Here is a 16,793-nt window from a genome sequence, read left to right on the forward strand (position 1 = left end):
CTGCAGGTAAACTCCTTACAACTGTGCTGATGTGACAGAAAAATAAGTCAATATCATCATCTTTGTATTCCATAAACGTTTTTAGTAAATTTTGCCTAATTTCGTCCCTTTCTTTCCACATTTGTAATATTGTATCATCATTGCTACGAACTTTACTGCGTTTTCTTTTCCGTGCTGGCACATAACGTTCGTCGTTTGTTACCACGGATGTTTCACCACTATTTCCTATTGTATGTGTTTCTGCCATATCTTCTCCCTGTGATGCAAAAAGGTCCAGTTGACGTGTTCGATCTCCACTGTCTTCTTGGCTTTCTTGTATTGTTGTCTGTGATGATGTCAATGTAATATTTGTTCCTCCATATCTGTGTTGTGCAACACTGTCAAGGAACGATAGCTGTTTGTCTCTTATTGTTTTTGAATTTTTTGAGGCAGCAGAGCCCGTTCCTAATTTGCTTTTCTTCTTGAACCTCTGCTAACCATCCCTTAAAAATTTCCACTTCTTACAGTCATCACCTGTAAATGGAAATCATATTAGCTGTATGTTTTCGTTTGTTTCAGATTCTTGGCCACAGGTGAAAGTTACCGGTCTTTATCATTTGCCTTTCGTATATCACCATCTTACATATCAAGAGTTGTTAAAAATGTTTTGAAGATATTAAGAATAAGGCTGTTGCCCATGTTGATGCCACCTTCTACTGAATCAGATTTCAGACATATTGAAGAAGAATTTTCGCTTTAATTCAATATATCTAATTGTGTAGGCACTATAGATGGGAAACATGTTCACATAAGGGCACCAAAGAAAAGTGGATCTCTGTTTTTCAATTACAATGATTTTTTTCAATTGTTCTGCTGGCTATTGTGGACGCAAATTGTAGATTCATTAGCGTCCATGTCAGTGCTTATAGAAAAGAGTCTGATAACGGTATATTTCAGAAATCGGCTATGGGCAAGAAAATAGCCACAAAGGAGTTTAATATACCTCCACCAAAATGTTTGCCAGGCACAAATGTAGGTATGTTCGGCCAGTAAAAGCAGGCTCTGGTCGCTATGCGGTTCGGCGGCAGCGGCACTACTGGTCCCTGACCGGATGTGAGGTCTGCCGCCAAAGCAGGTATACGGCGGCATACGACGCTGCCGCCACGTACAGCACGCCTCACATTGCACACAGTGGCAACCAGTGGTGCCGCCTGCAGCCGGTCGGTGCAGTCTGCGGTCGTGTTCGGAATTGCACCTTTACTTGTTTCTGTTAGTCAAATAGTCCACCACCCAATGACATATTTGCGAAGATACTCCACATGATCACATCTTAGTTTGCAGTTGATGATGTGGTATGCTGTACAAGTAATTCATGATAAATAAAAACCAGGAAAGGAGCTACTTCTGTGGCATATTCAGTGTAAAATCTAACTTGAATTCCATTAGGGCCTCGCATGTTCTTTGTTGCAAGTAGATTCAATTGTTTTTTAATGTCAGGTGAGCTCATATCAGTTTTGCTTACTTATGAATCCGTGTGGCAGTCAAACATCGCTACAGTAGTTGCCTCTTGTGTGAATTGATTTTTAAATGTAAATGTAAAATTTAAAATTTCTGCTTTCTGTCTGCTGCCTTCAGTTTAGACATGGATGAATCCATGAAAGATATGGTTTGGATTCTTTGATCCACTATACATATGACCCAGAACTGCCTAGGATTTCCTGATTGAAAATTACTGTAGGCTTCACATATGACCCTTCATACAGATGTGTGAGCTGCTTTTGCTCTATATGCATGCAGCTGTACAGTCTCTCTGGTAGGGCAGTAGTCTCTATTTCCACAACATTCTAAAAACAGTATCTTTAAACTCTCCTACCATCTACCATCCCCCATTATCACTGGCTGGCCATAAAGGAAGTCCCACTTGTGACCCAGTACCACCGAGAACTGGAGCAACTGAATCACATTCTCCATCAGGGTTTCAGCTACCTCTCGTCATCCCCCTATCCTCCTCCCACCCCTTTGCCCACAGTGGTATTCTGCTGCCCACCCAACCTATGAACTTCCTTGTCCACCCCTATTCCACCCCTGCTCCCAACTTCATGCCCCATGGCTCATATCTCCACTTTATATCCAGATCCCATGTCCTGTCCCATACATTTCCCATTACCTCTTACATGACTGCTCTCATTGGCATCTCCTATCCTATCAAAGGCAGGACCATCTGTGAAAGAAGCCATGTGACTTATCAGCTTAGCTGCAACCATTGCTTGGGATTTTACATGCATGTGCCCACTAACAAGCTGTTTGCTCGCATGTATGGCCACCCCCAATTTGTTGCCAAAAAGCAGCTGGACCATCCAGTTGATGAGCATGACACCTGATATGGTATGCTTGACTTTAACAATTGCTTCACAGCCTGTGTCATCTGCATTCTTCCCACCAACACCAACTTCTTTAAATTGTTCATGTAGGAACTCCCCTAAAACTATACTTCATTCCCAGAAATTCTCCCCACCTCCCAACCTTCGCTAGTCCCTGTCCCCAACTGCCTCTATCCCCTTCCCTGATCTCACTCCAGTCCAAGACACACCTGCTACGCTCTCAGTGCACCTGCATAATCCTTTCCATTTCTCTCTTCCCTCACCTCTCCCCAGCGCCACAGGCTCCCGATGCTGCAACTAGCAGCCCCATCAACCTGTCCCTGCCACATCCGTACACACTCCAACAGGCAGCAGTATAGCACCTTCCTCCATGCCTACTCTGTTAACCCTCTCCTTCCCCCTACATGCCTCCTCTGTAACCCCATCCCAGCCAAGATCACTGCCCACCGCAGTAGGGCCATAGAGTCTGGATGTGACAGTGAATTGATCTACATTTGATGACAGACTCTATCCAATAGCTCATTATATCAGTCTACTTTCAGTGTGCCTATGTGCCAGTCAGTGCTCCTCCACACCACATCATGATTAGAAATCGATACAATTTCATATTTTTTAATGTGCTATTTCAGACACTTTGTCTACACAATTAATTCTACATGATCAGTGAGCCTATATAAAAAGTGTATATCACAATTTTGCTGTCTGTTCAAGATTTAGCTTTTTCTGCAACTTACAGTGTCAATAAAGTAACATCCTGGTTCAATAGTCAAGACCATTCCAGGCTCCAGAATCCTGGCCGTTCTCAGCTTATTAACTCCAGCCTCATCTGGGCGCTCTGGGTGACCAGGCAGATAGCCTCCCACATCATGCACATCCAAACCCATGAAATGTCCCAGTCCATGTGGTTGGAAAATTGCAGCAATACCAGCCTGTGGAAAACATTTTAAGCCAATGAATAATGAGGCTCAAAAAACATAAATTAAAGTAGTTTTCACACATTGTACAGTGTTACCTTGAGCATTTCATCAACATCACCCTTTAATATCCCTTTGTCACGCAATTCTTCCAGCAAAATACGATTAGCCAGCCTGTGCATATCAGTCCAGCTCACACCTGTATAATTTTTGTATTGTTAAGACTACAGTATTTTTATAATTAATGTAAGACTACAGTATTTTTATAATTAATGTGTCATGATAAATATAAAATATGCCACTTTACCAGGTTTAGCAGCTTGCATGACAGCATCATTGGCTTTCAACACTGCATTATAGATGTGGCGTTGATCTCTTGTGAACTTCCCATTAGCGGGGAATGAGCAAGTGATATCCGATGCATAGCCACAGTAGGAACCACCCATATCAAACAAGCTTTTCAGGGAAGAAACACATATTTAATCAATGTGTTACACAACTACATGTACAGTAGTCACTTTTAGCCTCATTAACAAAACAATGTATTTATGAGCAATAATAAAAACATACCAAAATGATCAATAACTGTCTAAAATAGTGAAACTTATTTATATTCTATATAACAAGCAAATCATAGCAACAGCTTACCACATATCTCCATCATTGATCCTTTTGCTATTGGGTGCCGAAGCATGTCCGTAATGTAACACAGCACCATTATTTCCAGATCCACAGATGCATGTGTAAGCCACATGACGGCAGCCACCCACATAATAACAGTACTCCAAGAATATTGCTTCACACTGATATTCGTACATACCAGGACGAATCTTTTTCATGATTTGTATATGAGCTTCAGATGAAATCTTGTTGGCGTAACGAATTACTTCTATCTCCATCGGTGTTTTTATCACTCGACTGAAAAAAGAAAGTACTTCTTTACAATATCAAACAGTTACTTTTTAATTTACTTGCAGTCCAGTGACAAAACTGATTTGTTCAGGCACAAATTTAATTAAATTAAGAAACAGTATTTAGCTTTAACTCTAGAGACCCAGCAGTCATTAGTCTTAATGGAGTTTTGAAGAACATACACTTTACTAGGTCTGATTCTATTGGCAATGGTATACTCTCAGTATCCTCTGATCTGACAGATTGCTCATCAATAATGGGGCCTGGGTCTATGCTTTAATACGAAATTCAAATCATTCTGAAATGGAGGCAAAAAAGAACACTGGAGGTGAAAGTAATATTCACCTCCTTCCCTTCCCCAAATAAATAAATAAAATAAAATTGTATTGTAACCTTTGAGTTACTAATTATGTTAAAAAGAAAGTCCATTCAGAAATATAAAAGATCAAACTGACAGATGGGCAGGCCAATACTTACATTCAAGATGAACAATTCCCAGAGCAGCCAATGTACACAACTAAGGGTATTAATAGTACTTCTAGCTTACAGTGTCACAGGACCCTTCTTTGGAACAGAAAACAGCAAACAACTGAAAGATTTTTGATTCCTTTGTTCCTCATACAAGATGGATCTTTCAATCTGAGTGATATAGCCCCCCCCCTTCCCCATACCCATCCCATCCCCCTCATTTTCACATCTCCAATTATTTTCCTTTTTCTGTTTTTCTGAATACTTGAGGAATGAACTTGTTCCTCAAGCCTAGGAGTTCTGTATTTATTTAGTTTTACATTTGTCTATCAGCAGTACTGAGAGTTAAGCACCCTTGACATTATGTGTTGTCCAGCCTATACATCTCACATCTCTTAATAAGTTACAAATTTGACAGTTAACAAACAAAGGAATATAGTCTGACAATGAAAACGGAGCCCAGCAATAACATTCTACCATCCACTAACCCCCCCACTCGCCAATCCACTGTCCCATAGAGTTTGGCAGGACAGATTCATTGTTCCAGTGTCAATGATCCAGGAAAATCAAAGGAAACGAAATCTGGATGGCTGGATGAGAATGGAGATTTTTTCCTCCTGAATGGGAGCCCAGTGCCTTCAGCACTGCTTCACGGGGTTATCTACATGCCTTTGCAAAGCACACGCAGAATCTGTTCACTGAACTTTGAATTCACCATTAACTTAACTGAAAAATAAGGATACTGATGCCAATTACATTATTCAGTGCTTCATAAAATACTGTACAAGGAACATTGATCTTACATTTTTTTGCATGGATATGGTAAGACAGAGATTTAGGAACGAGGTTTTAAATTGTAAGACATTTCCTGGGGCAGATGTGGATTCTGACCACAATCTATTTGTTATGAACTGCAGATTGAAACTGAAGAAACTGCAAAAAGGTGGGAATTTAAGGAGATGGGACCTGGATAAACTGAAAGAACCAGAGGTTGTAGAGACTTTCAGGGAGAGCATAAGGGAACAATTGACAGGAATGGGGGAAAGAAATACAGTTGAAGAAGAATGGGTAGCTCTGAGGGATGAAGTAGTGAAGGCAGCAGACGATCAAGTAGGTAAAAAGACGAGGGCTAATAGAAATCCTTGGGTAACAGAAGAAATATTGAATTTAATTGATGAAAGGAGAAAATATAAAGATGCAGTAAATGAAGCAGGCAAAAAAGAATACAAACGTCTCAAAAATGATATTGACAGGAAGTGCAAAATGGCTAAGCAGGGATGGCTAGAGGACAAATGTAAGGATGTAGAGGCTTGTCTCACTAGGGGTAAGATAGATACTGCCTACAGGAAAATTAAAGAGACCTTTGGAGAGAAGAGAACCACTTGTATGAACATCAAGAGCTCAGATGGCAACCCAGTTCTAACCAAAGAAGGGAAAGCAGAAAGATGGAAGGAGTATATAGAGTGTTTATACAAGGGCGGTGTACTTGAGGACAATATTATGGAAATGGAAGAGGCTGTAGATGAAGACGAAATGGGAGATATGATACTGCGTGAAGAGTTTGACAGAGCACTGAAAGACCTGAGTCAAAACAAGGCTCCGGGAGTAGACAACATTCCATTAGAACTACTGATGGCCTCGGGAGAGCCAGTCATGACAAAACTCTACCATCTGGTGAGCACGATGTATGAGTCAGGCGAAATACCCTCAGACTTCAAGAAGAATATAATAATTCCAATCCCAAAGAAAGCAGGTGTTGACAGATGTGAAAATTACCGAACTATCAGTTTAATAAGTCACAGCTGCAAAATACTAACGCGAATTCTTTACAGATGAATGGAAAAACTGGTAGAAGCCGACCTCGGGGAAGATCAGTTTGGATTCCGTAGAAATGTTGGAACACGTGAGGCAATACTGACCTTATGTCTTATCTTAGAAGAAAGATTAAGAAAAGGCAAACCTACGTTTCTAGCATTTGTAGACTTAGAGAAAGCTTTTGACAATGTTAACTGGAATACTCTCTTTCAAATTCTGAAGGTGGCAGATATAAAATACAGGGAGCGAAAGGCTATTTACAATTTTTACAGAAACCAGATGGCAGTTATAAGAGTCGAGGGACATGAAAGGGAAGCAGTGGTTGGGAAGGGAGTAAGACAGGGTTGTAGCCTCTCCCCGATGTTATTCAATCTGTATATTGAGCAAGCAGTAAAGGAAACAAAAGAAAAGTTCGGAGTAGGTATTAAAATCCATGGAGAAGAAATAAAAACTTTGAGGTTCGCCGATGACATTGTAATTCTGTCAGAGACAGCAAAGGACTTGGAAGAGCAGTTGAACGGTATGGACAGTGTCTTGAAAGGAGGATATAAGATGAACATCAACAAAAGCAAAACGAGGATAATGGAATGTAGTCAAATTAAGTCAGGTGATGCTGAGGGAATTAGATTAGGAAATGAGACACTTAAAGTAGTAAAGGAGTTTTGCTATTTAGGGAGTAAAATAACTGATGATGGTCGAAGTAGAGAGGATATAAAATGTAGACTGGCAAAGGCAAGGAAAGCGTTTCTGAAGAAGGGAAATTTGTTAACATCGAGTATAGATTTAAGTGTCAGGAAGTCGTTTCTGAAAGTATTTGTATGGAGTGTAGCCATGTATGGAAGTGAAACATGGACGATAACTAGTTTGGACAAGAAGAGAATAGAAGCTTTCGAAATGTGGTGCTACAGAAGAATGCTGAAGATAAGGTAGGTAGATCACGTAACTAATGAGGAGGTATTGAATAGGATTGGAGAGAAGAGAGGTTTGTGGCACAACTTGACTAGAAGAAGGGATCAGTTGGTAGGACATGTTTTGAGGCATCAAGGGATCACAAATTTAGCATTGGAGGGCAGCATGGAGGGTAAAAATCGTAGAGGGAGACCAAGAGATCAATACACTACGCAGATTCAGAAGGATGTAGGTTGCAGTAGGTACTGGGAGATGAAGAAGCTTGCACAGGATAGAGTAGCATGGAGAGCTGCATCATACCAGTCTCAGGACTGAAGACCACAACAACAACAACATGTTCTGATTTGAGACTCAGTTAGGATATCTGACAGGGTGAAAAGTTATAGCTGAGGTCGGTATCAGAAATGGAATTGCTACCTAATTCATTCTGATATAGTGTGCATTAAAGAGTACTTTGCATCATAAACTGAACTGGCATTCTTACATTACCAGTAGATTTGGTTTTCCAGTAGTAAATAAGCGCCATTTGCTTCAGCAAGCATTATTTTTCATCTATCAGATCTTAACCACGTTTTCATGTTTTGCCTGGAAACAAGTCATTGTTTGAATTTCATTATTGACTAACTTTATGCATTTATATGATAATTACATATGTGCCTTTTTCTGCAACAACTGAAGGAATGTAACAACAAAAGTGGCTCTTTTTAAAGTAGCATATTTTCCCATGTACAGCATTTTTTTTATTATTTATTGGTCTATTTACTTATTTGTTTCTATATCAAGCAAGGGGCTGCAGAGTTCAACTTTTTGCACAGATTGGGTTTAATATTTTTGCAGTGGCCAAACACTTTCTGGTAGTTTCTTCCTCTTCTACGTCCAGAGGGTGACTGTCTGCTCAAGGAGTGGTTTGTCCTAGGACCTCTTCTGCTTCTTAGTACTTCTGAAATATGTTAGGTCTTTGATGTCATTTTGCATCATGCCCAGTTGAAGCATTTCTCGATTTACAATTTCAAGAGATCTGATGAGATGTACAATGAATTTCTAGAAAATGAAGTGGAAAGGGACCAATACACAGATGTTTCACACAATGAGCTGAACACCATAAATTGACTGATAAAATGAATCCTATCTGATGTTCAGGTGCAACAAACATTCTTACAAACAAAATGAGAAAAGAAACGATCAGAACTAGGGGAAAATATTGGCAGAGGAAATAACATGCAGAATGAGTGTTGGCACAGAGAATAAGAAAGAGGCCTGATCTTAGCCCAAGTACACTATTTGATCAAAAGTATCTGGACACCTATTCATCAACATTAATATTGGGTGTGTCCATACTTCATCTTTATGATGGCTTGAATTCTTCATGGGGACACTTTCAATGAGCTGTCCAAATGTCTGTGCAGAATTGGCAGCCCATTCTTCCTCAAAATCTGAAACCAGAAAATATGGGGTTCCACTGGAGTGAAGTCGATGTTTTAACTCATCCCAAAGGTATACCACTGAATTCAAGCTTGGAGTTTGGGCAGGCCATCCCATTTCAGAAATTTTATTGAACTGAAGCTTTCCAGGTGCCACTTTATGGCAGGGCGCATTGTCACGCTATATAAATGATCATCATATCTGAACTGTTCCTCTACTGTCCGTAGTGCACATTGCTGCAAACTGTGTTCACATCCTTCCGCATTTATGGCTTCGTGGAATCTGTTGTTGATAGGCTCGTTAACAACGTAGCAAGTGACACTTCCAGAACTGAAATGTATTTCTGTGTGTCGGATAAGGAAGGGGCCAAGAGATTACCAGACGACTGACTGCAAGTAATACCTTCAGTGGCTTCAATATTTAACTATACTGTCAAATCCTTCAATACTCTTTTACATCACCCACAGCTTATGCAGAATTACCCTGTGGTTAAATCAGGAAATTTCATCATTCTTGTTTTAATTACAACAGTATGTTAGCTAAAAATGATAACGTGTTGCGATTTTTGTCTAGTAGTCTAAGGAGCATATTGTGGGCGATTTTCAGTGTATTATTTCATTCTGCTTAAAAATTAAACAACATTCGAAGCTGTATTGCTCCTCTGCTCGTCTCTTTTTATGTGTGAACTGCAGCTGGCCATGCCACTGCAGGCTAGCTGTACCAGCTGAACGGCCAGTGCTGTCCAAGTTAAATGTGCTGGTAAAGCTGTTGTCCCGTATTATCACTAAGTCAATGTGCGAGTAAAGCGGAGCACAAAACATACCCTTATTATCGTACTTGACAGTACTTAAGACAATTTGGCTACAGTCCCACATGAAATGGAAATCCAATGAGGTTCCAGCAAATGCACAAGAATACTGTTGTGACTCGCCGATCTTTCAAAGTGCTGCCACGCAGTTGCGTGCGTCCTCTATATACGGTGCTGTCTGCCAGCCATGCAGCAGCCGTGCCACTTAAGCAGCCAGGCAGCCAGCGGCCGCCAGACTGGGACTCAGTGATGATTTGAATGTTACCATGTTCACATGTCTTGCTTTGTCAACTTGCTTTGTGACTTACATGTGTTGTGTCGTTTCTGAAATATATGTGTTCAACTTGACGTTATAACATATACATAATGCAATGTTTACATCAGGTTTATTCTTATGGTGAATGGATTATAGTATTCTATTAAGCACAATAAGGGGACCACACCCTAACAACAACCCCAATACTATAACACCACCTTCTCTTTACTTCAGTGTTGGCATTATACACGGTGGCAGGTAACATACTCCAGACATTCACCAAGCTCAGATCTCTACATTGGATTGCCACATGGTATAGCATGATTCATTACCCCCAGTCACTCAATTCCAGTTATCCACTGTCCAGTGGAGTCACTCTTTACACCAACTCAAGTCTCACTTAATAGGGACTATTAAAATGTGTGGCTTATGAGGAGCTGCTGAAGCACTGTACCCCATTCTTTTTAACACCTTACATACATTCATGGTGTTAGTAGACTGCCAATATCACTTTCAAACTTACAAGTCATTCCTTTTATTGATTTCATGCAACATTTTACAACCATTTTCTGCAATGCTCGACAGTCCTCGTCCACCAGCATACGAGATATGTCTGGTCTCAATTTAGCTGTGCTTGTTCCTTTGCATTTCTACTTTACAATCACATCAACAACAGCCAATGTGGGCAGCATTGATATTTTGCTGAAGGATCTGTTACTCACGTGACATTCAGTGACTAGTCCACGTTCAAAGTCAGTGAGCTTTCCTCAGTGACCTACCCTGCTGTTACTGTTTCTCTACTGAGCACACAATACTTTCAACTATCATCTATACTCAGGAGTCCACCTCTCATGACATCTAGTAGTCAATTCTGCATTATACAGGGGTGTGTGGATACTTTTGATCAGAGTGTGTACATATGGAAAAGGCAACAAAGCAGCTGTGGTCACTAGGTGCCTGTCAGCAGTATACGAAACGAACATAATAACTTACGTATGATGTTAGGAAGAGTTCTGCTAACAGCTGGTAAAATAATTGTTTACTGAAACACATCTGGTTTCACAGCCTAAAGCAGCATCGTCAGGTGCAACATAAATCATTCCTTTAAACATCTGCAAATGCCCAGGACATAAAATAGTTTGTGATAACAATTTACACTGGAAATTTGAATGAAGCATACAGAAAGAACAACAACAAATGATAGAGGCAAAGAATTTAATGAACTAGAGATGGTCTATCTAATTACAAAAGGAAAATAATCAATTTCTGAAAATGGAATATAATTTGATAGATACAAAATTTACTCACCAAGCAGTGGCAGGAAAGCATACATGTAAAGGTATTTAAATTTGCAAGGTTTGAGAGTCAGAGGCTCCTTCTTCTGGCAGAAGGGTTGAAGGAAAAGGACTGACATGGTTTAGGAAATAAGGAGAGTTCAGAAAATTCACCCAGATACTGGGTCCGGGGAGACTTACCGGATGGGATGAGAAGGAAAGACCGATCGTGGGGGACTGCACAAGATGAGATTTGATAACCTCAGAGCTTAGAGCTTGAAGATAGTGTATACGCAAGGCAGAGATTACTAACAAAACACTGCACACATGTTAATATGAGCAGAAATCTAAGTACATTGTACATGGTAAAGGGAGGGGGGAGGGGGGGAATCAAAGATGCAGAAAACTAAATGGCAGTGACTGAAACTCAAGAAATTATCGTAAATTAAGGGTAGGTGGGTGGAGAACCAAGGACATGTTTTAATACCAGTTCACACCTGTGGAGTTCTGAGAAAATGGTGTCTCAGGGAAGAATCCATATGGCATGTGTAGTGAAACAGGCACTAAGATCATGGATGTCGTGTTGTAGAGCATGCTCTGCAAGAGGACATTGTGTGTTATCATGCCCAAGATTGTTTACATGGCAGCTGCAGGGTGTATACGTGGACGAGGAAAAAAAAATCCCGGATTTTTCCCGAATTTCCCGGTTAAAAATGCACTTTGTCCCGGACGAAAACACACTTTCTCCCGGATGAAAATACACTTTTTCCGTGTTAAGTAACAGTATACCTTTCCTCGGAACTGTAAAACTTATCAATCCGTTCAATGGTTGTGGTTTTGTACGGCACTTTAGAAAACGAAACTCAGTGGAAAAACACGTTTTGGAAAGATGTCTGATGTGCAGCAACATGTACACTGTATATTTTCGTATTACGAAAGTATAAGTACGAATTCCACCAAACACCGCAAGTTACTTTCCAAAGGATTGAAATCGAGATTGCGATGCGCTTTTGTAAGCCAGTCGTAGCTCGTGTCAAGCCATCTCGCCAGCCGATGACAGCGAATATTCGGAGCATAGGACACGTGATGTAGTCAGCCAATAGCGACATCACTGTTAAACAGCGCGAACACACATATAGGAAAAGGTAATGGTTTAAATTAATATACATAGCGTTGCTACAAGAAAAGAAAAGCTTTCACGTATAGTGTTGGATTAATAAGCTGCAAGAGAAGCTAAGCTTTCACACATAATGTTGATCTTTTTTGCGAGTGTTCCACTTTAAGAAACATCACTCAAATGTTCCAGTAAAATTTTTAACAACAACATAAATGTCTGATCTTCTGGGCACGAAAATATTCTAAATGGTCATCTTCAAAGATTTGATTTTTGAATGAGAGTCAAACGCTCTGTGATTTAAGAAATTCATCAGACATTTGCGCACTGAGTTCGTCTTGGCAAAAGGAAATTTACTTTAGTTGAAAATAACACTTTTCAAACAACCATTCGGTAAAATTTCCCGCGACCTGTTAGAAACAGATTCGTTTCAGCAGTTGCGCCAGATGCCAGGCGTCGCCGCGCTTGAGCAGCTACGAGGACGCAGGAAGCCCGTGTAAAACATTAAAAGATCTTACATTATGTCGTAAAAGAAACAAGACATTAGCGGATATTCCAAGAGTATGGGAATTTTGTGAACCATACTAAAACGCATAATTCGGCTTAAAGTGCACATTCGTATGTCCACATTCAGATGTAAATTTTCTTGGAGTACCAGTATCGTATTATCTCATGTTTGGTTCTTTATTATAATATAATGCCATACGTGCTAGAAGATGAAAACGTGAACTTGAAATGCAGTGAACAGGAGAAACTAGCCAATAGTGTGGAATTAAACACTTCGTTTCAAATAAATTGACCGCCTCAGCAGAAAAGATTAATAAAAGCCAAATTTCTTCAACAAACCGACAAAAAAAACTTCATTGTTCCGCAAGACTATTAACGCTTGACTGTCAGAAAGGTGGAAACAAAATCTAGAACTAATAACATATTTTAGCCTTCCGTAATTATGTGAATGAATTTTAATTCACTTGATAGCTGCCGGCTACAGAAATCCGTTTTGTTTTCATTTGACGTGAGAGCAATAAACGAAGAGGAAACAATGAAATCACTTAAACATGGGTCACGTGGAGGCTACCATCTGCCCAGAACAACTCAGACTGCTCTGTGCATCACGTCCGGATCTACGATATTTCCGAACCGGTTACAATATTAGATAGTGGCGCTCCCCCTCCCTCGAGCGTTTGAGGCAGGATGCCAAAAATTTAAAAACTCGATTTTTCAAAAACTCTTAATTTTGTAGCGCACAGCTTTATGAAGAGTCTGATTCATAAAACATATATGTTTGAGGGAACGTAAGACATGATATTTGGTCTTAAGTGTGTTGGAGTGCAGTGGCACTCTTCTTCACACAGCATTCTTCCATCGCATGTCTCTGTATTTCGCTCTGTGGAATTCAAACGTGTAATATTTCGTAATGCGTGTTATCAAACTATATTCAGGACAGTGGAAATTCAAAATGTCCTGTGGTGCCTCTCCTGCCCAGTCGGCCGGTTTGACATCCTGCCCCTCTTAAAATAATAAACTCACAGTTAATAATGGATGGGATTATTTGTAACCGGAAGAACAAGAATTCTTTAGAAAATTTGCACTATTGCCTGTAGCTAATAACTTGCTGTTTTGTTTTGACATAATATTAAATATAGGATACATAAAACCAGTAAAGGCAGGAGACAAGCAAGACAGTACACATTTCTTCAATCCTTAAGTCCTAAAATTTTTTCTCTCTAATCTTGATACAACTTTACATGGCGTGCTTTCCTTTCTAGGAAAGAATCTATTACCTCAACAAGGTTCGTCAACGTTTTGCTACACGAAAAAACGAAATGATGTTGTCTTATACCAGAAAAGCTGTTAACATAAATAGTACCCAAGACTGGTGTGGTTTCTCGATTTGATTACGTGTATTTTGTGACTGTCTGCTAGATAAAACGAAATAGGCCTGCCTAATATTCCAGCAATTGTTACACGCACCAAATAAAACGAGACTGTTTTGGCACAAATGGTCATTCATACTTTCTAGCTTCTGAAGCATGAGATCGAAAAGTAGTAGTACGAAATTTTTATATAAATTTGGAATCGTCATATTCTTCCGCAATTTGTGGGAGTCCCCGTTTCTTCTCCTTCCTCGTTCTAACAAACAATCTTGTCATCACTAATTCTGTAACTATGCCTGCCAGTGTCAAAATTTATTCTCTGGTTAACTTCACAAAACCTGCCACAGTCACCGGTTTAGTTATCCCGCATTTATTCTCCGGTTAGGCGTTATTACGTGTTCGTACAACGCGTTTTCCTCACTACCTCCAGAATATAACTTTAGCGGCTGCTAGCCGGAGACTGTATAAGTGGCCCTTAGTAGTGTGGCGGTCTGGCCAAAAATTTTCTGTCAAAATTTCATTTTCTTGGATCACTGAGAAGACAATACGCAATCTTTGTTGCCTGTTATTCCTGTTAGTCGTTTATTTCCACTCTGGTAGTATGAATCTATGGAATTCGATAGTGATTATAACAACGCTGATCGTTTGCAAACCCAGTCAACCACATAAACAGCGATTGTCATTTAGCCTTACGTGTGTACGAAATTGTTCTGCAATGTCAAAGAAATCGACAGCGTGTATTGCACGTAGAGCCGTCCCCTTTTGTTTGCAGGAAAGTTTATTTCTAGATGCGACGGGGATTCCCCTGGCAGAGACATCACGTACACTACGCACGCATTTAAAAATCAAGTTACGATTCATTCAGAAATCAATATAGAATTTGATGAAAAATGTTCAAAAACCAACAGGATGCGTTCAAAATCGTATGAGTAATCGATAGACCAACGTGCGCTGGATGCTAGGCGCTTTGTGAAACAAGGTCTTTCTTTTTATTCAATAATATGAATTTGCCCCCCCCCCCCCCCCAAACTACCGCCCGGGGCAGATACCCCGGTTTTCCCCCGCCCCCTAGTTCCTCGCCTGTTGGGCATACGTGAATCTGGCAGCTTAGGCGCACCAGTAAATTTTTTTTCGGATAGGATCTGGCTGCTTGCTGCTACTGCTTATACAGCCAACTGCCACACTTCTGTAGCCAGAAGTGGGAGAAGTACAACTTATACGCGACTCAACTGCATATGCGCATAAGCTCGCTCGCAACCGCTCGAAAGAAACTAATGTAAACAGTTGTGACGTCACGTTCATCGGAGGCAATCTGTTGTTATCAAACACTGCATAGTCTTCCTAACGCCTTTGACACATTGTGCTGTTAGGAGACGCTTGTATGAGCACTGTGTTTCGTTCTTGTATATGGTGCATTTCCTTTGCAACTTAAGTTTTACTTTCGTTCGTGTTTTATTGCTGCAGTATTATTCTGCAGTAGCGAGATACAATAATATTCTTTGTTAGAGTATTCGTTCTTACCAGTCAAAGTTACAAAAATTTAACTTAAAACTAAAACAATGAAAAATTCGCGGAATTCTAGAAAATTCCCAGGTTTTTCCCAGTTTTCTCTCGGATGAAAAAATTCCCGGGTTTTTCCCGGATCTCCCGGTTGTCCCGGGGTCGTGTACACCCTGCAGCTGGCATACAACGTGTCATTTCACAGGTGGGTCTCCCATTGATAGTGTACGTGTTGCCACTTAGAGGGCTGGTATAGGTGGTGGTAGGGTCCGCATAGGGCAAGTCTCACAGTGTGGACAGTCCCAGTGGCAGGAGCCATAGTGTAGGGAAATGGGTGCAGAGGAAGCACAGGGTCTGACAAGGATATTGCATTGATTGGAGGGGTGATAAAAAACTATTCTACGTGCGGTGGGTAAAATGTTGGACAGAACAGACCTCTTTTCAGGGCATGATTTTAAGAAAGCAGAGAGAGAGGGAGGAAGGAAGATTGGGTTTAATGTCCTGTCAACATTAAGGTCGTTAGAGGTGGAGCACAAGGCTGGAGTGTGTCAAGGATAGGCACAAAACTGTTATTGACTTTATGAAGACACTTACACACAAGAACTAGAAAACTGCTGTGAACCTTAATCAAATATATCATGCCAAAGAGCTGGCACTAGTAAAATAACTGCACCAAATGCTAGTGTTAGTGTTATAGAACATAGCAGGAGCCACTATAATAGACCTTTGTTTATAGCAAGAGTACTAGGTGCAGACCTCCTGAAGCAAACAACAATATATGTAAATGACATTTCTGTGGCCACTTGAACACTGAAAGGGCATCTAGAAGCTTAAGAAGAATAATTTAAAAGGTTTGAAATGACAGGAACAGCAATAAATTGATACAAGTCTGAGCGCAGCCAGCAAGAAACAAAATTTATGAGCCATATCATCACATGAAGTAGGCCTTTAGAAACTGTATGCAAATTACTCCATCTATTTGTGAAAAGCAATTGAAATTCTTTTTCCGGCTTTACAGTTTCTACCAGTGACTCAGATGATCAAATCTTTAACAACAATTCATTTCATCAAAAATAAAAGAGAAGTACCATGTGGGTACAGACAGTTCCTTGTGGAGAAATAAGTGAAGAAATCGCTACTGTTTGATTACACTTTGGTGACGAA

General features: G+C 40.3%; 1 protein-coding gene across 1 annotated transcript in view; it reads right to left on the minus strand.

The window, feature by feature from the left end:
- The window catches only part of LOC126483721 (xaa-Pro dipeptidase), a 914,390-nt gene that overhangs the window by 4,381 nt on the left and 893,216 nt on the right, over nt 1-16,793 (minus strand). Inside the window, exons 7-10 of the mRNA XM_050106824.1 lie at nt 3,923-4,192; nt 3,582-3,730; nt 3,373-3,473; nt 3,095-3,289 (exon numbers count right to left, since the gene is read on the minus strand). Coding sequence (XP_049962781.1) covers nt 3,095-3,289; nt 3,373-3,473; nt 3,582-3,730; nt 3,923-4,192 — 715 coding nt within the window. The remainder of the gene's footprint in view (nt 1-3,094; nt 3,290-3,372; nt 3,474-3,581; nt 3,731-3,922; nt 4,193-16,793) is intronic.

The sequence above is a fragment of the Schistocerca serialis genome, chromosome 6 (genome assembly GCF_023864345.2).
Source record: "Schistocerca serialis cubense isolate TAMUIC-IGC-003099 chromosome 6, iqSchSeri2.2, whole genome shotgun sequence".
Lineage (NCBI taxonomy): Eukaryota > Metazoa > Arthropoda > Insecta > Orthoptera > Acrididae > Schistocerca > Schistocerca serialis.